This window comes from Protomyctophum bolini (assembly GCF_963924005.1).
Source record: "Protomyctophum bolini genome assembly, chromosome: 9".
NCBI lineage: Eukaryota > Metazoa > Chordata > Actinopteri > Myctophiformes > Myctophidae > Protomyctophum > Protomyctophum bolini.
Window position 1 is genome coordinate 864,226 of NC_137870.1, and position 23,191 is coordinate 887,416.

The 23,191-nt window shown below is 38.4% G+C and overlaps 2 protein-coding genes across 4 annotated transcripts in view; both read left to right on the forward strand.

Annotated features, from left to right (window-relative positions):
- Positions 1-945, forward strand: part of LOC308320989 (beta-1,4-mannosyl-glycoprotein 4-beta-N-acetylglucosaminyltransferase-like) — a 21,954-nt gene extending 21,009 nt beyond the window's left edge. For 2 of the 3 annotated variants that reach the window (XM_080771748.1, XM_080771746.1), the window contains exons 9-10: positions 431-531; positions 632-945. In XM_080771748.1, the coding sequence (XP_080627874.1) occupies positions 431-531; positions 632-864 (334 nt within the window). In that variant the 3' untranslated portion in view covers positions 865-945. The remainder of the gene's footprint in view (positions 1-430; positions 532-631) is intronic. The other variant, XM_080771747.1, reaches the window with a different exon arrangement.
- A 2,123-nt stretch (positions 946-3,068) lies between these two features.
- prorsd1 (prolyl-tRNA synthetase domain containing 1) lies at positions 3,069-21,501 on the forward strand. Its single transcript, XM_080771738.1, has 4 exons — positions 3,069-3,161; positions 5,299-5,424; positions 7,152-7,241; positions 20,995-21,501. The coding sequence occupies exons 1-4, from the start codon at positions 3,075-3,077 to the stop codon at positions 21,202-21,204; spliced, it is 513 nt and encodes a 170-aa protein (XP_080627864.1). The 5' UTR covers positions 3,069-3,074; the 3' UTR covers positions 21,205-21,501.
- The last annotated feature ends 1,690 nt before the right edge of the window (positions 21,502-23,191 follow it).

A 23,191-nucleotide genomic window follows, 5' to 3' on the forward strand; every position in this document is an offset into this window, starting at 1 on the left:
TGTCTGTCTGTCTGTCTGTCTGTCTGTCTGTCTGTCTGTCTGTCTGTCGGTCTGTCGGTCTGTCGGTCTGTCGGTCTGTCTGTCTTCAAGACATACACAACGTCAGTATAGGATACAACAGTACGTCCTCCCGGTGGGGGCTCCTCACTGGCAGGTGGGTCAGTAGGTCAGTAGGCTGCTAGACAGCGCCTGTGTTCTTCCCATCGTGAGGAACAATGCGCGCGCGCCTCCCATAAGGATCCACTCAATGTCATTTCTTTGTTGCTTTCTTTGAATCCTCCAAAGTTGTTGTTTTAGTTCAGATGTAAACAGTGATTTCTGATCATCGCATCGCCCCAGCCACGCCCCCGCTTGTTGTGAAACCTGCATGAGAAGAGCAGGGGGCGCTGATAGTGTTAACCTCTCTCTCTCTCTCTCTCTACCTATACAGTGGCAGGCAGGTGGAGCTGTGGTCGGTAGGCAGTCAGGTCCACTTCGCTGGCTGGCATTGTTCCTGGTGTTTCAGCTTGGAAGGAATCCAATATAAGCTAGGTGTTCTGTCCTATTTTTGTTATTATTATTATTATTATTATTACTAGCCCTTACCTGTTGTGAGACGGGCGCAGTGCGATCTAATATAATATGTGTTCAGTTTCGGCTCAGAACGGAGACTTCCCGCGCTGGGGCGACTACCCGGAGAAGAGGGATCTGGGCTACATCAAAGACCTGGTCCGGACCGGAGGCTGGTTCGACGGATCCACGTGCAATTGTCTTCCCAGCCACCGGGGGGAGCCCATGTATGCCCCGCGCTTCCTGCTGGACAACTTCCCTCAATACCGCCACCTGCTGGAGAACCCATACATTAACCGCAGCACGCAGACGTGATGAAGACAACAGATTTGTTTTCTTTATACAAGTCCAATGATTTTATTTTTTTATTTTTTTGTATTCCTTCTTAGCACCTTTTAGACTTTAACAGCGATGGCCTGTATGAGCTTCAGGGCTCTAAGACACTAAGTAAAGACAAGTCTGAGTCTGACTTCTGCTATAGTCAGATTTGAGACCTTTGAAAAGGCGTTCCCTCGACAACTGGAGGTGGGATTGCAGGTCAACTGCTTTGGAAATCGATATATGTTTACGCACAAGTTGACACAACATGAACTAATATAATCCAAGGTACAGTATATATATATATATATTTGTTGTAGGCCCGTTGTTTTGATGTGGACCCTATTGTAAACAAGTTCAATAAATGAAAACAGTGCCATTATAGTTTTAGACATTGCCTGCTTTTGCTTTTAACTCTGTTTTAACTGTTTTTAACTGTCTTTAACTGTGTTTTAACTTGTTGTATACGGCGACGTTGAGTCCCCTGAAAGGGGGGACTTATAAATAAAATGTATTATTAATATTATTATTATTATAGTCAATATAATAATCAAATCAAATCAAACTTTATTTATAAAGCACATTTAAAAACGACTGTCATCGACCAAAGTGCTGTATACAAGTCAAGAAAGAACATACAGCAACAGCAATACAATGAAATAAAATCAATACGTCAATGTCAAATGGGTACATATGAATATAACATTATTATTATTATTATTATTATTATTATTATTACTAAGAGGTGCTCTAAAACGAAAGGTTGGGAATTAAACTGGGTTTGATTAAAAGCTAGGTCGAAAAAATCATTACATCATCATTACATCACCTACTCATTGCATCATCATTACATCACCTACTCATTACATCATCATTACATCACCTACTCATTACATCATCATTACATCACCTACTCATTACATCATCATTACATCACCTACTCATTACATCATCATTACATCACCTAATCATTACATCACCTAATCATTACATCATCATTACATCACCTAATCATTACATCATCATTACATCACCTAATCATTACATCATCATTACATCACCTAATCATTACATCATCATTACATCACCTAATCATTACATCATCATTACATCATCATTGCATCACCTAATCATTACATCATCATTACATCACCTAATCATTACATCGTCATTACATCACCTAATCATTACATCATCATTACATCACCTAATCATTACATCATCATTACATCACCTACTCATTACATCATCATTACATCACCTATACTCATTACATCATCATTACATCACCTAATCATAGCAACATTGAAAAAGGGAACATTTAAATAGCTGCTCAGCGAATTCCCTCCTCGATCTTGTAAGATCATATGATGCTCTCACTTCACATGGGTGTGATTTTTAAAATAAGGACCCCCCCCCCTCACACCCTGACAAACATTTGGAATTGTGGGAGTTGAGGTTTTACATTTAGTTCATTCAGTTACACAGATAAATATTGTTAAAATATCCCATCAGCTAAATTTCAAGTTAATTTAAATAAAACATGTAACTATTTTTTTAACAGATTATTTGTATGGAGTGGTAGGATATTCTGTCTGTCTGTCTGTCTGTCTGTCTGTCTGTCTGTCTGTCTGTCTGTCTGTCTGTCTGTCTGTCTGTCTGTCTGTCTGTCTGTCTGTCTGTCTGTCTGTCTCCTCTTCCCACGGACACATCTGCTCCAGTAGGTGGCAGTGTTGCTTCATGCAGGGAGAATAGTGTTTACATACACACTTCCAAGGAGTATGTTGGAGAAGGATAGGTCAGGTGCAGTAGTTGCGAGCTTGTAGATCGGCAATTAAATACATGTGGAGATTGGACAGCACATTACCTTGTTATTTTGTTTTAGTCATTAGTTTTAAAATTATAAAATTACATTGAGTTTCAGTCATCTGAAATGATCACATTTTTAGTTTCATTTTAGACTTGCACCTGAACATATAACAGAAACAAAAAAAACTAATTAAAACAGTTTTTTCCCACAAATAAAAACGAATCTAAACGACCATAGACTACATAATTATGTTTAAAAAAAAAGCATTAAAACTAAATTAAAAAAGTAAAAAGCATAAAAAGTGTATAGCCTCGATCCTTCCAACTGTAGCCTGCCGTGCGTCCGTCCTTTCCTTCTTCAGCCAGCCTTGGTCTCCGATCCGGACGGTTGGTCCAACATGGCGGATCAGAGGGAGCTGCGCGCCGAGCTGCAGAAACATCTGGACGGTTTGGACATACAGACGACCTGCGTGGAGCATCCAGCGGTACCGTACACACACACACACACACACACACACACACACACACACACACACACACACACACGTCACACACCATGCTTGTTGTAGGTCCACTAGCTCCGAGTTGTGTCAAGTTTATACCACCGAGAAGAAACCCGTGTTTACGATAGTGTACTTCAAAATAAATGCTTTAAATAACCGTTGTGTTCCCTAGGCTTGTACTGTACTGTACTGTACTGTACTGTACTGTACTGTACTGTACTGACACAGGAGACACATTCCCACGGTGTTTACAAACTGACACGCGTTCAACTCCACACATGCCTGCAGTGACTCCCAGTCGCCACTAGAGTGTGCTGCATACCTCCTCTCCTCCTCCTGCCCAGCACAGCAGTATAATGTGATGTCAGATCTGTACTAAATACAGATTCAAAACAATGATATGAAATATGAATGTATTAATATATAGGCCTATAGGTGTTCATGGTGTTTTTTTACTGCTACCACAGCGTTATAATGACGTCACGTGTGCACGTGCACGCTTGTGCATGCGCGTGCATGTGCGCATCGCGGCATGCACACACAACAACTGACATGATTGTTAAATAGTGTATGAGAGTTTTAGACACAAACACAAAAGTACACTTAAAATAGTTGAAAAAAAATATCATGGCACTTTTTCATCGATCCTTTGTGGAGAGTGCACTGACATTTAGTTTAGTTTCCTGGTATGGCTCATTGTCATTGGTTAATAATAAGAACAAACTCCATAAAATCATCAGCGTGTCCCGCAAAATATCTGGGGTACGATTAGAGAGTATGACCTCAATGTATGATACCCGTTGGGTACTCAGGAAGGGGAAAGCTGTTACTAGGGACAACACACACCCATTACACAAGCAATACCATCTTTGACCATCAGGGCGACGGTACATTATGGTACCTTCCCTGCAGGCTAGGGCCTCAAGATCGTTTGTTCCCATAAGTATAGGACTTATGAACAAGCAGGCCCCGTCTCAGTTCCGTGCATACAGTGTGATGTGACGCCTCTTGGAACTATGGCCCAATCCCAATCCACTCCCTTGCTGACTCAATGAGCCCTCACTGACTTAGCTGCGCGTTCATGTGAAGTCTGCGAGGGCTTGAGGGACGTCCCGTTTGAAATGGGTAAGTCAGTGAGGGCTCAGCCCCGCCCCTTTATGTGCCCTCTGCCAAAGTCAGCGTCGATGCTGACTTTGGGCTGACTTTAGCAAAGAAATTACCCACAGTTCATAGCGTTACCAGGGGAATGAGGGGGATCCTCCAAACGTCAATCATTTAAATATGAAAATTAGTTATATAAAAAATAGACATGATAGACATGTATAAATAGGCCAAAAAAGCATGTAGGTAGGCACTGGCTGTGAATATGGAGAGTTTTTATAAAGTGTCATGGACTCATGAATGGCGGACTCATCTTCAAAGTGCTGTCCCATTTATTTCACAACAATGTGGAGCCCTTGCAGCCTCTCACCCTCAAGCACTTACAGCTGACGTCATTAAAGTCAATGAGGGTCCAGGGCTCAGGGCTTGAGGGAGGCAATTGGGATTGGGCCCATGACTGGTGGCCTTCTGTTGGCACTGTTTCTTTATTGTCTATGTACTGTCATGTGATCTGTTTGTTTGCATATGTTTTATGTATATCCTGATGACTGCTGTGCACAAAACAAATTTCCGAAAGGACAAATAAAGTATCTATCTATCTAGTCAGACAAACATCTTTACTGCACACTAGCGAAACTAAAGAAAGTTTGCTTTGGAGTTTGGACGAATGGATCTGTTCTTTGATGGAGGAGGTTGAGGTTGAGTACATAACTGAGATACAAACAACATATACAGGTATAAAACCAATAGGTTGAGTATACAACTAAGATACAATTTACAATTTAGGCATTTAGCAGACACTCTTGATCCAGAGCGACTTACATTTAAGCAAAAACAAAAGCATGGCAATACATGACATATATAAAAAGTAGTTATCATGAATCATGTATAAACTAAGAACGTAACAGTGGAGTATCTATTGTCAACTATACATACTATACTATATTATATATTATACAATATATAAGAAGAAATGTCACCCTTTTCACATTGTTCCCCCCCCCCCCCCCCCCCCCAGGTCTTCACGGTGGAGGAGATGATGCCTCACCTGGAGGGTTTGAGCGGTGCCGTCACCAAGAACCTGTTTCTGAAGGACAAGAAGAAGAAAGGCCTCTACCTGGTGTCTGCACGCCACGACAGACAGGTAACAAGTACTCAAAGTGAAAGTACTCGTTGTGGTACAAGTACTCAAAGTGAAAGTACTCGTTGTGGTACAAGTACTCAGAGTGAAAGTAGTCGTTGTGCAGAATGTGCCCGTTTCACAAGTTCAAGTTTAGATCGGCTATTTTCAAATGGCCGAAATGAATAGGGTTAAAAATCTCCAAAGTAACGTTCAAAGTTTCAAATAATTGTAGTGACGTAAAAGAAAAGTACACATTTTGGCTCTGAGATGTAGTGGAGTAGAAGTAAAAGTATGATTAGACGGCAAGTCTGTTACATTATTATATATATTATATTATTATTATTATTATTATTATTATTATTATTATTATTCAAATATTAACAGATCATCTAGACCAGTGGTAACCAACCTTTTCAAGCCCAAGAGCCCATTTTATTCCCAATTGTAAGCCAAGATCTACCACTAAAACGTGTTAGAAAAAACACTTGTTTTTTTGCTATTTCTGACAGGCTCAATGCATGTGCACACATCCACACAAAGACTAAAGCTTGAATTAGAATAAATACTTATAGTAAGTTATATTATCAATGTCAAATAATATTAAGACAAATGTATTAGAAATAAAATTAGTATATATAATATTAGGACAGAAATACAAATAAACTTCTTTGAGTTTTTTTTAAATAAAACAAAATGCAAAGGACATGAATTGCTTTTACAGCACAATATTTTGTTTCTCATTTCAATGAATATTCACATTGGCAGATGTTCAAATGACATAGGCATAACATGACCATATATATTTGCACAGATATGGTGACATACTCTCAGGGTCAGCCCACCTTTAATGAGACTGCTGTGACTGCACTTTATCTGCAAGCGTTTTGAAATCTGGTTCATATTTAGTGATTGCCAGTCTGAGGGTGTCATTAAGATGTGAGTCAGTCATACGAGTTCATGATAGCGTCCCCGACACGTTGAATACTAAACTTATTTGTAAAGTTCGAACGCCAACTTTTAACCAAACGTGGGAGAAAACACTGTGCACGGCTGCACGCACAAATAAAGAGTGCACTCGCGCACGCACATGACGGATTATTATCGATCAAAACAATCCTTAGCGTCGCTTACAAAAGCATGTGTTGCACAGCATGAATGATACGTAATCACCGTCCTGGCTGGATAAATATCAGTGGTCCATATCCATTGTGTGACCTGCTTAACGAGCAACGGTAGGCAGCTGAGTAAGTTACCAGCTTAGTAAATTAATAGTCTACTGTAGCTGTGTGTCAGATGTTCTGTCTGAAGTAGTCAAAGCCAAAGAGAATGTTACAATTTAATTCACAATCGAGCATCTTGCCCTGCATCGAATATCCCATGATAGAACAGCAGGATAAAACGGATAGTCTGTCTATCATGCATGCATCCATGAGCTAAGCGTCAAGCCCTGTCTAGGACCCACTTCCTTCAAAACTGTGGCTTTCTTGTTCCAATAGTTAGAATCTTAGGGTAGGGGCTAGGCTAGTACAAAGATACAAAGAAAGGGATCACATGGTTATGTTCACAGAAATAATTAATAAACAACTTAAAAAGGGGTAAAATCAAAAAAACATTAAAAAACAAAAACAAACAGAGTAAAAATAATAATAATGATAATTAAAAAAAATAATAATAATAATAAAAAAGAGAAAAATACTTATATATAGAGATAAAGCTCGTTAAGAGCTTAATTGGCTCATTCTTTGCAGGTGAATCTTAACGATCTGGCCAAGAAGCTGGGCGTGGGCAGTGGAAACCTGCGCTTCGCTGACGAGGCGGCCATGTTGGAAACACTCAAGGTGAAAATAGCAACGATTGATGACACTCTGTAGCAATGATTACTGTCACACTATAGAGCTATTTAACACTGTTACTGAATACACTCTATAGCAATGATTACTGTCACAATATAGAGCTATTTAACACTGTTACTGAACACACTCTATAGCAATGATTACTGTCACAATATAGAGCTATTTAACACTGTTACTGAACACACACTATAGCAATGATTACTGTCACAATATAGAGCTATTTAACACCGTTACTGAACACACTCTATAGCAATGATTACTGTCACAATATAGAGCTATTTAACACCGTTAATGAACACACTCTATAGCAATGATTACTGTCACAATATAGAGCTATTTAACACCGTTAATGAACACACTCTATAGCAATGATTACTGTCACAATATAGAGCTATTTAACACTGTTACTGAACACACTCTATAGCAATGATTACTGTCACAATATAGAGCTATTTAACACTGTTACTGAACACACTCTATAGCAATGATTACTGTCACACTATAGAGCTATTTAACACTGTTACTGAACACACACTATAGCAATGATTACTGTCACACTATAGAGCTATTTAACACTGTTACTGAAACACACTATAGCAATGATTACTGTCACAATATAGAGCTATTTAACACTGTTACTGAACACACTCTATAGCAATGATTACTGTCACACTATAGAGCTATTTAACACTGTTACTGAACACACACTCTATAGCAATGATTACTGTCACACTATAGAGCTATTTAACACTGTTACTGAACACACTCTATAGCAATGATTACTGTCACAATATAGAGCTATTTAACACTGTTACTGAAACACACTCTATAGCAATGATTACTGTCACAATATAGAGCTATTTAACACTGTTACTGAACACACACTATAGCAATGATTACTGTCACAATATAGAGCTATTTAACACTGTTACTGAAACACACTCTATAGCAATGATTACTGTCACAATATAGAGCTATTTAACACCGTTAATGAACACACTCTATAGCAATGATTACTGTCACACTATAGAGCTATTTAACACTGTTAATGAACACACTCTATAGCAATGATTACTGTCACAATATAGAGCTATTTAACACTGTTACTGAACACACACTATAGCAATGATTACTGTCACACTATAGAGCTATTTAACACTGTTACTGAAACACACTATAGCAATGATTACTGTCACACTATAGAGCTATTTAACACTGTTACTGAACACACACTCTATAGCAATGATTACTGTCACACTATAGAGCTATTTAACACTGTTACTGAACACACTCTATAGCAATGATTACTGTCACAATATAGAGCTATTTAACACTGTTACTGAAACACACTCTATAGCAATGATTACTGTCACAATATAGAGCTATTTAACACTGTTACTGAACACACTATAGCAATGATTACTGTCACAATATAGAGCTATTTAACACTGTTACTGAACACACTCTATAGCAATGATTACTGTCACAATATAGAGCTATTTAACACTGTTACTGTCACAATATAGAGCTATTTAACACTGTTACTGAACACACTCTATAGCAATGATTACTGTCACACTATAGAGCTATTTAACACTGTTACTGAACACACTCTATAGCAATGATTACTGTCACACTATAGAGCTATTTAACACTGTTACTGAACACACTCTATAGCAATGATTACTGTCACAATATAGAGCTATTTAACACTGTTACTGAACACACTCTATAGCAATGATTACTGTCACAATATAGAGCTATTTAACACCGTTACTGAACACACTCTATAGCAATGATTACTGTCACAATATAGAGCTATTTAACACTGTTACTGAACACACTCTATAGCAATGATTACTGTCACAATATAGAGCTATTTAACACTGTTACTGAACACACACTATAGCAATGATTACTGTCACACTATAGAGCTATTTAACACTTTTAACTGAACACACTCTATAGCAATGATTACTGTCACAATATAGAGCTATTTAACACTGTTACTGAACACACTCTATAGCAATGATTACTGTCACAATATAGAGCTATTTAACACTGTTACTGAACACACACTATAGCAATGATTACTGTCACACTATAGAGCTATTTAACACTTTTAACTGAACACACTCTATAGCAATGATTACTGTCACAATATAGAGCTATTTAACACCGTTACTGAACACACACTATAGCAATGATTACTGTCACAATATAGAGCTATTTAACACCGTTACTGAACACACACTATAGCAATGATTACTGTCACAATATAGAGCTATTTAACACTGTTTACTGAACACACTATAGCAATGATTACTGTCACAATATAGAGCTATTTACTTGCGCAAGCAGAGCGCGCAAGTAATCGTTTCGCTTGGTCTCTTCGAAGTGAAGACAAGTTTTCTTCAACGGTAAATCTGTGCCTGGTTTGCTGGGACTAGTTACAACATTACGTCATCCTTGAGAGAGTACATGGTGTGTATATGACGTAATGTTGTAACTAGTTACAAGTTACAAGTTACAAGTTACAACATTACGTCATATACACACCATGTACTCTCTCAAGGATGACGTAATGTTGTAACTAGTCCCAGCAAACCAGGCACAGATTTACCGTTGAAGAAAACTTGTCTTCACTTTTTGGAACCAAGTAACCACAGTATACTGCTAATCAAATTACAACTACATACTCTGTAACTAGAACAACTACATACAGTCTGTGCCTGGTTTGCTGGGACTAGTTACAAGTTACAAGTTACAACATTACGTCATATACACACCATGTACTCTCTCAAGGATGACGTAATGTTGTAACTAGTCCCAGCAAACCAGGCACAGATTTACCGTTGAAGAAAACTTGTCTTCACTTTTTGGAACCAAGTAACCACAGTATACTGCTAATCAAATTACAACTACATACTCTGTATGTAGTTGTAATGTGATTTGTAGTTTGTAAATCTGTGCCTGGTCTGCTGGGACCAGACTACACAGATGACCATATCTCTTACGTCATCACTGAGAGCTAGTCATACATATACACACCGTGTACTCTGGTCCCAGTTCTCAACGATGACGTAATGTTGTAACTGGTCCCAGCAAACCAGGCACAGACTTACGGTTGAAAAAACTTGGCTTCACTTTTTGGAACCAAGTAACCACAGTATACTGCTAATCTTCTGTATACTTCTGTATACTTCTGTAAAAAAGTAGTTAGGTAGCAAATAGTTACACGTAATGATTATACATTTCAAATGTTCCTTCACAGAGATACTGAGATGTGATAGTTTCCAGCGGTCGAAAGTACTTGCGCGCTCTGCTTGCGCACTAGTAGGCCATTTATGGCCTACTAGTGTGCAACAAGCAAGTATGCACTCGGCAGAGTGCAGTTCTAGTTAACACTGTTACTGAACACACACTATAGCAATGATTACTGTCACAATATAGAGCTATTTAACACTGTTACTGAACACACTCTATAGCAATGATTACTGTCACAATATAGAGCTATTTAACACTGTTACTGTCACAATATAGAGCTATTTAACACTGTTACTGTCACAATATAGAGCTATTTAACACTGTTACTGTCACAATATAGAGCTATTTAACACTGTTACTGTCACAATATAGAGCTATTTAACACTGTTACTGTCACAATATAGAGCTATTTAACACTGTTACTGTCACAATATAGAGCTATTTAACACTGTTACTGAACACACACTATAGCAATGATTACTGTCACAATATAGAGCTATTTAACACTGTTACTGAACACACACTATAGCAATGATTACTGTCACAATATAGAGCTATTTAACACTGTTACTGTCACAATATAGAGCTATTTAACACTGTTACTGAACACACTCTATAGCAATGATTACTGTCACAATATAGAGCTATTTAACACTGTTACTGTCACAATATAGAGCTATTTAACACTGTTACTGTCACAATATAGAGCTATTTAACACTGTTACTGTCACAATATAGAGCTATTTAACACTGTTACTGTCACAATATAGAGCTATTTAACACTGTTACTGTCACAATATAGAGCTATTTAACACTGTTACTGAACACACACTATAGCAATGATTACTGTCACAATATAGAGCTATTTAACACTGTTACTGAACACACTCTATAGCAATGATTACTGTCACACTATAGAGCTATTTAACACTGTTACTGAACACACTCTATAGCAATGATTACTGTCACAATATAGAGATATTTAACACTGCTACTGAACACACTCTATAGCAATGATTACTGTCACAATATAGAGCTATTTAACACTGTTACTGAACACACACTATAGCAATGATTACTGTCACAATATAGAGCTATTTAACACTGTTACTGAACACACTCTATAGCAATGATTACTGTCACACTATAGAGCTATTTAACACTGTTACTGAACACACTCTATAGCAATGATTACTGTCACAATATAGAGATATTTAACACTGCTACTGAACACACTCTATAGCAATGATTACTGTCACAATATAGAGCTATTTAACACTGTTAATGAACACACACTATAGCAATGATTACTGTCACAATATAGAGCTATTTAACACTGTTACTGAACACACTCTATAGCAATGATTACTGTCACAATATAGAGCTATTTAACACTGTTACTGAAACACACTCTATAGCAATGATTACTGTCACAATATAGAGCTATTTAACACTGTTACTGAAACACACTCTATAGCAATGATTACTGTCACAATATAGAGCTATTTAACACTGTTACTGAAACACACTCTATAGCAATGATTACTGTCACAATATAGAGCTATTTAACACTGTTACTGAAACACACTCTATAGCAATGATTACTGTCACAATATAGAGCTATTTAACACTGTTACTGAACACACACTATAGCAATGATTACTGTCACACTATATAGCTATTTAACACTGTTACTGAACACACTCTATAGCAATGATTACTGTCACAATATAGAGCTATTTAACACTGTTACTGAAACACACTCTATAGCAATGATTACTGTCACAATATAGAGCTATTTAACACTGTTACTGAACACACACTATAGCAATGATTACTGTCACAATATAGAGATATTTAACACTGTTAATGAACACACTCTATAGCAATGATTACTGTCACAATATAGAGCTATTTAACACTGTTACTGAACACACTCTATAGCAATGATTACTGTCACAATATAGAGCTATTTAACACTGTTACTGAACACACTCTATAGCAATGATTACTGTCACACTATAGAGCTATTTAACACTGTTACTGAAACACACTCTATAGCAATGATTACTGTCACAATATAGAGCTATTTAACACTGTTACTGAACACACTCTATAGCAATGATTACTGTCACAATATAGAGCTATTTAATACTGTTACTGAACACACTCTATAGCAATGATTACTGTCACAATATAGAGCTATTTAACACTGTTACTGAACACACTCTATAGCAATGATTACTGTCACAATATAGAGCTATTTAACAATGTTACTGAACACACTCTATAGCAATGATTACTGTCACAATATAGAGCTATTTAACACTGTTACTGAACACACTCTATAGCAATGATTACTGTCACAATATAGAGCTATTTAACACTGTTACTGTCACAATATAGAGCTATTTAACACTGTTACTGTCACAATATAGAGCTATTTAACACTGTTACTGAACACACACTATAGCAATGATTACTGTCACAATATAGAGCTATTTAACACTGTTACTGAACACACACTATAGCAATGATTACTGTCACAATATAGAGCTATTTAACACTGTTACTGAAACACACTCTATAGCAATGATTACTGTCACAATATAGAGCTATTTAACACTGTTACTGAACACACTCTATAGCAATGATTACTGTCACAATATAGAGATATTTAACACTGTTACTGAACACACTCTATAGCAATGATTACTGTCACAATATAGAGCTATTTAACACTGTTACTGAACACACTCTATAGCAATGATTACTGTCACAATATAGAGCTATTTAACACTGTTACTGAAACACACTCTATAGCAATGATTACTGTCACAATATAGAGCTATTTAACACTGTTACTGAAACACACTCTATAGCAATGATTACTGTCACACTATAGAGCTATTTAACACTGTTACTGAAACACACTCTATAGCAATGATTACTGTCACAATATAGAGATATTTAACACTGCTACTGAACACACTCTATAGCAATGATTACTGTCACAATATAGAGCTATTTAACACTGTTACTGAACACACTCTATAGCAATGATTACTGTCACACTATAGAGCTATTTAACACTGTTACTGAACACACTCTATAGCAATGATTACTGTCACAATATAGAGATATTTAACACTGCTACTGAACACACTCTATAGCAATGATTACTGTCACAATATAGAGCTATTTAACACTGTTAATGAACACACACTATAGCAATGATTACTGTCACAATATAGAGCTATTTAACACTGTTACTGAACACACTCTATAGCAATGATTACTGTCACAATATAGAGCTATTTAACTCTGTTACTAAACACACTCTATAGCAATGATTACTGTCACAATATAGAGCTATTTAACACTGTTACTGAACACACTCTATAGCAATGATTACTGTCACACTATAGAGCTATTTAACACTGTTACTGAACACACTCTATAGCAATGATTACTGTCACAATATAGAGATATTTAACACTGCTACTGAACACACTCTATAGCAATGATTACTGTCACAATATAGAGCTATTTAACACTGTTAATGAACACACACTATAGCAATGATTACTGTCACAATATAGAGCTATTTAACACTGTTACTGAACACACTCTATAGCAATGATTACTGTCACAATATAGAGCTATTTAATACTGTTACTGAACACACTCTGTAGCAATGATTACTGTCACAATATAGAGCTATTTAACACCGTTACTGAACACACTCTATAGCAATGATTACTGTCACAATATAGAGCTATTTAACACCGTTACTGAACACACTCTATAGCAATGATTACTGTCACAATATAGAGCTATTTAACACTGTTACTGAACACACTCTATAGCAATGATTACTGTCACAATATAGAGCTATTTAACACTGTTACTGAACACACTCTATAGCAATGATTACTTTCACAATATAGAGCTATTTAACACTGTTACTGAACACACTCTATAGCAATGATTACTGTCACACTATAGAGCTATTTAACACTGTTACTGAACACACTCTATAGCAATGATTACTGTCACACTATAGAGCTATTTAACACTGTTACTGAACACACTATAGCAATGATTACTGTCACAGTATAGAGCTATTTAACACTGTTACTAAACACACACTATAGCAATGATTACTGTCACAATATAGAGCTATTTAACACTGTTACTGAACACACACTATAGCAATGATTACTGTCACAATATAGAGCTATTTAACACTGTTACTGAACACACACTATAGCAATGATTACTGTCACAATATAGAGCTATTTAACACTGTTACTGAACACACACTATAGCAATGATTACTGTCACAATATAGAGCTATTTAACACTGTTACTGAAACACACTCTATAGCAATGATTACTGTCACAATATAGAGCTATTTAACACTGTTACTAAACACACTCTATAGCAATGATTACTGTCACAATATAGAGCTATTTAACAATGTTACTGAACACACTCTATAGCAATGATTACTGTCACAATATAGAGCTATTTAACACTGTTACTGAAACACACTCTATAGCAATGATTACTGTCACAATATAGAGCTATTTAACACTGTTACTGAACACACTCTATAGCAATGATTACTGTCACACTATAGAGCTATTTAACACTGTTACTGAACACACTCTATAGCAATGATTACTGTCACAATATAGAGCTATTTAACACCGTTACTGAACACACTCTATAGCAATGATTACTGTCACAATATAGAGCTATTTAACACTGTTACTGAACACACTCTATAGCAATGATTACTGTCACAATATAGAGCTATTTAACACCGTTACTGAACACACTCTATAGCAATGATTACTGTCACAATATAGAGCTATTTAACACTGTTACTGAACACACTCTATAGCAATGATTACTGTCACAATATAGAGCTATTTAACACTGTTACTGAACACACTCTATAGCAATGATTACTGTCACACTATAGAGCTATTTAACACTGTTACTGAACACACTCTATAGCAATGATTACTGTCACAATATAGAGCTATTTAACACCGTTACTGAACACACTCTATAGCAATGATTACTGTCACAATATAGAGCTATTTAACACTGTTACTGAACACACTCTATAGCAATGATTACTGTCACAATATAGAGCTATTTAACACCGTTACTGAACACACTCTATAGCAATGATTACTGTCACAATATAGAGCTATTTAACACTGTTACTGAACACACTCTATAGCAATGATTACTGTCACAATATAGAGCTATTTAACACTGTTACTGAACACACACTATAGCAATGATTACTGTCACACTATAGAGCTATTTAACACTGTTACTGAACACACTCTATAGCAATGATTACTGTCACAATATAGAGCTATTTAACACCGTTACTGAACACACACTATTGCAATGATTACTGTCACACTATAGAGCTATTTAACACCGTTACTGAACACACACTATTGCAATGATTACTGTCACAATATAGAGCTATTTAACACTGTTACTGAACACACTCTATTGCAATGATTACTGTCACACTATAGAGCTATTTAACACCGTTACTGAACACACACTATTGCAATGATTACTGTCACAATATAGAGCTATTTAACACTGTTACTGAACACACTCTATAGCAATGATTACTGTCACAATATAGAGCTATTTAACACTGTTACTGAACACACTCTATAGCAATGATTACTGTCACAATATAGAGCTATTTAACACTGTTAATGAACACACTCTATAGCAATGATTACTGTCACAATATAGAGCTATTTAACACTGTTACTGAACACACTCTATAGCAATGATTACTGTCACAATATAGAGCTATTTAACACTGTTACTGAACACACTCTATAGCAATGATTACTGTCACACTATAGAGCTATTTAACACTGTTACTGAACACACTCTATAGCAATGATTACTGTCACAATATAGAGCTATTTAACACTGTTACTGAACACACTCTATAGCAATGATTACTGTCACAATATAGAGCTATTTAACACTGTTACTGAACACACTCTATAGCAATGATTACTGTCACACTATAGAGCTATTTAACACTGTTACTGAACACACTCTATAGCAATGATTACTGTCACAATATAGAGCTATTTAACACTGTTACTGTCACAATATAGAGCTATTTAACACTGTTACTGAAACACACTCTATAGCAATGATTACTGTCACACTATAGAGCTATTTAACACTGTTACTGAACACACTCTATAGCAATGATTACTGTCACACTATAGAGCTATTTAACACTGTTACTGTCACAATATAGAGCTATTTAACACTGTTACTGTCACAATATAGAGCTATTTAACACTGTTACTGTGACAATATAGAGCTATTTAACACTGTTACTGTCACAATATAGAGCTATTTAACACTGTTACTGTCACAATATAGAGCTATTTAACACTGTTACTGTCACACTATAGAGCTATTTAACACTGTTACTGAACACACTCTATAGCAATGATTACTGTCACACTATAGAGCTATTTAACATTGTTACTGTCACAATATAGAGCTATTTAACACTGTTACTGTCACAATATAGAGCTATTTAACACTGTTACTGAACACACTCTATAGCAATGATTACTGTCACAATATAGAGCTATTTAACACTGTTACTGAACACACTCTATAGCAATGATTACTGTCACACTATAGAGCTATTTAACACTGTTACTGAACACACTCTATAGCAATGATTACTGTCACAATATAGAGCTATTTAACACTGTTACTGAAACACACTCTATAGCAATGATTACTGTCACAATATAGAGCTATTTAACACTGTTACTGAAACACACTCTATAGCAATGATTACTGTCACAATATAGAGCTATTTAACACTGTTACTGAACACACTCTATAGCAATGATTACTGTCACACTATAGAGCTATTTAACACTGTTACTGAACACACTCTATAGCAATGATTACTGTCACAATATAGAGCTTTTTAACACTGTTACTGAAACACACTCTATAGCAATGATTACTGTCACAATATAGAGCTATTTAACACTGTTACTGAAACACACTCTATAGCAATGATTACTGTCACAATATAGAGCTATTTAACACTGTTACTGAAACACACTCTATAGCAATGATTACTGTCACAATATAGAGCTATTTAACAGTTACTGAACACACTCTATAGCAATGATTACTGTCACACTATAGAGCTATTTAACACTGTTACTGAACACACTCTATAGCAATGATTACTGTCACAATATAGAGCTATTTAACACTGTTACTGAACACACTCTATAGCAATGATTACTGTCACAATATAGAGCTATTTAACACTGTTACTGAACACACTCTATAGCAATGATTACTGTCACACTATAGAGCTATTTAACACTGTTACTGAACACACACTATAGCAATGATTACTGTCACAATATAGAGCTATTTAACACTGTTACTGAACACACTCTATAGCAATGATTACTGTCACAATATAGAGCTATTTAACACTGTTACTGAACACACTCTATAGCAATGATTACTGTCACAATATAGAGCTATTTAACACTGTTACTGAACACACTCTATAGCAATGATTACTGTCACAATATAGAGCTATTTAACACTGTTACTGAACACACTCTATAGCAATGATTACTGTCACAATATAGAGCTATTTAACACTGTTACTGAACACACTCTATAGCAATGATTACTGTCACAATATAGAGCTATTTAACACTGTTACTGAAACACACTCTATAGCAATGATTACTGTCACAATATAGAGCTATTTAACACTGTTACTGAAACACACTCTATAGCAATGATTACTGTCACAATATAGAGCTATTTAACACTGTTACTGTCACAATATAGAGCTATTTAACACTGTTACTGAACACACTCTATAGCAATGATTACTGTCACAATATAGAGCTATTTAACACTGTCAGTGGAACACACTCTATAGCAATGATTACTGTCACAATATAGAGATATTTAACACTGTTACTGAAACACACTCTATAGCAATGATTACTGTCACAATATAGAGCTATTTAACACTGTTAATGAACACACACTATAGCAATGATTACTGTCACAATATAGAGCTATTTAACACTGTTACTGAACACACTCTATAGCAATGATTACTGTCACAATATAGAGCTATTTAACACTGTTACTGAACACACTCTATAGCAATGATTACTGTCACAATATAGAGCTATTTAACACTGTTACTGAACACACTCTATAGCAATGATTACTGTCACAATATAGAGCTATTTAACACTGTTACTGAACACACACTGACTCTATAGCAATGATTACTGTCACAATATAGAGCTATTTAACACTGTTGTCCTCCAGGTGTTCATAGTTGTGTCCTCTTGTCCTCTCAGGTGTTCATAGTTGTGTCCTCTTGTCCTCTCAGGTGTTCATAGTTGTGTCCTCTTGTCCTCTCAGGTGTTCATAGTTGTGTCCTCTTGTCCTCCCAGGTGTTCATAGTTGTGTCCTCTTGTCCTCCAGGTGTTCATAGTTGTGTCCTCTTGTCCTCCCAGGTGTTCATAGTTGTGTCCTCTTGTCCTCCCAGGTGTTCATAGTTGTGTCCTCTTGTCCTCCCAGGTGTTCATAGTTGTGTCCTCTTGTCCTCCCAGGTGTTCATAGATGTGTCCTCTTGTCCTCCAGGTGTTTCTAGTTGTCTCTTTGTCCTCTCAGGTGTTCATAGTTGTGTCCTCTTGTCCTCCCAGGTGTTCATAGTTGTGTCCTCTTGTCCTCCCAGGTGTTCATAGATGTGTCCTCTTGTCCTCCAGGTGTTTCTAGTTGTCTCTTTGTCCTCTCAGGTGTTCATAGTTGTGTCCTCTTGTCCTCCAGGTGTTCATAGTTGTGTCCTCTTGTCCTCCAGGTGTTCATAGTTGTGTCCTCTTGTCCTCCCAGGTGTTCATAGTTGTGTCCTCTTGTCCTCCCAGGTGTTCATAGTTGTGTCCTCTTGTCCTCCCAGGTGTTCATAGATGTGTCCTCTTGTCCTCCAGGTGTTTCTAGTTGTCTCTTTGTCCTCTCAGGTGTTCATAGTTGTGTCCTCTTGTCCTCCAGGTGTTCATAGTTGTGTCCTCTTGTCCTCCAGGTGTTCATAGTTGTGTCCTCTTGTCCTCCCAGGTGTTCATAGTTGTGTCCTCTTGTCCTCCCAGGTGTTCATAGTTGTGTCCTCTTGTCCTCCCAGGTGTTCATAGATGTGTCCTCTTGTCCTCCAGGTGTTTCTAGTTGTCTCTTTGTCCTCTCAGGTGTTCATAGTTGTGTCCTCTTGTCCTCCAGGTGTTCATAGTTGTGTCCTCTTGTCCTCCAGGTGTTCATAGTTGTGTCCTCTTGTCCTCCAGGTGTTCATAGTTGTGTCCTCTTGTCCTCCAGGTGTTCATAGTTGTGTCCTCTTGTCCTCCAGGTGTTCATAGTTGTGTCCTCTTGTCCTCCAGGTGTTCATAGTTGTGTCCTCTTGTCCTCCCAGGTGTTCATAGTTGTGTCCTCTTGTCCTCTCAGGTGTTCATAGTTGTGTCCTCTTGTCCTCTCAGGTGTTCATAGTTGTGTCCTCTTGTCCTCCCAGGTGTTCATAGTTGTGTCCTCTTGTCCTCTCAGGTGTTCATAGTTGTGTCCTCTTGTCCTCTCAGGTGTTCATAGTTGTGTCCTCTTGTCCTCCAGGTGTTCATAGTTGTGTCCTCTTGTCCTCCCAGGTGTTCATAGTTGTGTCCTCTTGTCCTCCAGGTGTTTCTAGTTGTCTCTTTGTCCTCCCAGGTGTTCATAGTTGTGTCCTCTTGTCCTCCCAGGTGTTCATAGTTGTGTCCTCTTGTCCTCCAGGTGTTCATAGTTGTGTCCTCTTGTCCTCCAGGTGTTCATAGTTGTGTCCTCTTGTCCTCCAGGTGTTCATAGTTGTGTCCTCTTGTCCTCCCAGGTGTTCATAAATGTGTCCTCTTGTCCTCCAGGTGTTCATAGTTGTGTCCTCTTGTCCTCCAGGTGTTCATAGTTGTGTCCTCTTGTCCTCCAGGTGTTCATAGTTGTGTCCTCTTGTCCTCCCAGGTGTTCATAGTTGTGTCCTCTTGTCCTCCAGGTGTTCATAGTTGTGTCCTCTTGTCCTCCAGGTGTTCATAGTTGTGTCCTCTTGTCCTCCAGGTGTTCATAGTTGTGTCCTCTTGTCCTCCCAGGTGTTCATAGTTGTGTCCTCTTGTCCTCCCAGGTGTTCATAGTTGTGTCCTCTTGTCCTCCAGGTGTTCATAGTTGTGTCCTCTTGTCCTCCCAGGTGTTCATAGTTGTGTCCTCTTGTCCTCCCAGGTGTTCATAGTTGTGTCCTCTTGTCCTCCCAGGTGTTCATAGTTGTGTCCTCTTGTCCTCCCAGGTGTTCATAGTTGTGTCCTCTTGTCCTCCCAGGTGGGTCAGGGATGTGCGACGGCGCTGGCTCTCTTCTTGGACAAGGAGCAGAGTGTGACGTGTGTCCTGGACAGTGACCTGGTCAGCGGGGGACATGACAGGGTCTACTTCCACCCCATGACCAACAGCGCCACCATGGGGCTGACCCCGCAAGACCTGCTGAGGTTCCTGAAGGACACGGGACATGAGCCCATCCTGCAGGACTTCTGACCCCGCCATGGACCCCAGGCCGAGGCCACGGATGTGACGACATTTGACTGAGGGACTGCCATTGGATCGTTTTGAATCGTAGCTTCAAATCGACACGTCGGTTGTTCAGTTTGACCCACCGGTTGTGGAGATATGGCTTATAGAGTAATGTCTGGCAGAGAAACAGCGAGTTGAGAAAACAGTGTTGTTATTTTGGTCAACATAACGTATCTCCTATGATACTTCAACTTTCACTTTCAATGTTTTATTTTGGTATACATTATGAATACGTCATAAATAAAGATACATTGACTATGACCAAAAAAGGTGTAGACTGAAGCTAATTATTTAGCTTATTTTGCCTACAACTACAAATAATATACATGACAAACAAAGAAAAACAAAAAACAAAGTAGGAAGTCTCTGTAGGAAAACAACATTCAATACATCGTGGAATTGTGGACAAAATATTATCCAACGATAACAAATATTTTATGTCTCTGAGAGGCTAAATGTCATCAAACGGTGGTTCCGTGGCTCAAATGGGTCTGAGAGGCTAAACGTCATCAAACGGTGGTTCCGTGGCTCAAATGGGTCCGAGAGGCTAAACGTCATCAAACGGTGGTTCCGTGGCTCAAATGGGTCCGAGAGGCTAAATGTCATCAAACGGTGGTTCCGTGGCTCAAATGGGTCCGAGAGGCTAAACGTCATCAAACGGTGGTTCCGTGGCTCAAATGGGTCCGAGAGGCTAAATGTCATCAAACGGTGGTTCCGTGGCTCAAATGGGTCCGAGAGGCTAAACGTCATCAAACGGTGGTTCCGTGGCTCAAATGGGTCCGAGAGGCTAAACGTCATCAAACGGTGGTTCCGTGGCTCAAATGGGTCTGAGAGGCTAAATGTCATCAGACGGTGGTTCCGTGGCTCAAATGGGTCTGAGAGGCTAAATGTCATCAGACGGTGGTTCCGTGGCTCAAATGGGTCTGAGAGGCTAAATGTCATCAAACGGTGGTTCCGTGGCTCAAATGGGTCTGAGAGGCTAAACGTCATCAAACGGTGGTAGAATGCTGAATAGATAAACAATGGACCTTGATATGAAAATGTTTGAAAACAACTGCTTTAGAACCTGCAGGGACGGATTAGGATTAACCCCCTATAAGGGCCCCTGGGTCGGTAATTGTTCTGGGGCCCACATAGCACGCACGTTCTCGCAACAATGTCGTGTTTTTTTTTGTTGTGTTTTCATCATCTTTTTGACCTAATATTTAACCAAATCAACGGCCAATGAAGGTCCCCAGGAGTCCTTTTCAGGGCCTCAAACCCAGTACGGCGCGGTCCAAGGGCCACGCCCCCCCCCCCCCCCCCCCCCATTTGACCCCGTTCAGAACCTCTGTGGCAGTGAGGAAGAGGAACCAGTCGCCCATATTTGGACGTCACATGTTTTCCAAACTGTTACTGTTCAGGAAACGTTCCGATGAGGTTATTATTCAGTCACGTGATCTCGTTGACATCTTTTCATTGGTTCAATATTTATATGAAACCCTGGTCAGTGTCCCTCTCCCCCCCCCCCCCCCCTCTCTCTCTCTCTCCCCTCCTCTCTCTCTCTCTCTCTCTCTCTCTCTCTCTCTCTCTCTCTCTCTCTCTCTCTGGTCAGTAGGTCATGTGACCTCCAGTAAAAACAAGGATTTCCCTCTATTGTCTGTTTGACCAGCTGCACACGGAGGGTGTGGTCACGCACACACACGCACACATGCATGCACGCACGCACACACACAAGCACACACACATGCATGCACGCACACACACACGCATGCATGCATGCACGCACGCACACATAGCACACGCACGCATGCACGCACACACACACACACACAGACACGCACGCACGCTCTCTCATCAAAGTCACACTTTTGAGTCACGTTCAGTCTCACTGACTCATGAACACGCACAGGCACACAGGCACACACACAGGCACAGGCACACACACACACACACACACACACACACACAC

What these genes read in the sequence shown, in the direction of transcription:
- prorsd1 (XM_080771738.1), top strand. Translation starts at nt 3,075, where the DNA reads ATGGCGGATCAGAGGGAGCTGCGCGCCGAGCTGCAGAAACATCTGGAC. An exon ending in CCTGCGTGGAGCATCCAGCG is followed by an intron (nt 3,162 to 5,298) that starts GTACCGTACACA and finishes CCCCCCCCCCAG; the next exon opens with GTCTTCACGGTGGAGGAGAT. An exon ending in CTGCACGCCACGACAGACAG is followed by an intron (nt 5,425 to 7,151) that starts GTAACAAGTACT and finishes CATTCTTTGCAG; the next exon opens with GTGAATCTTAACGATCTGGC.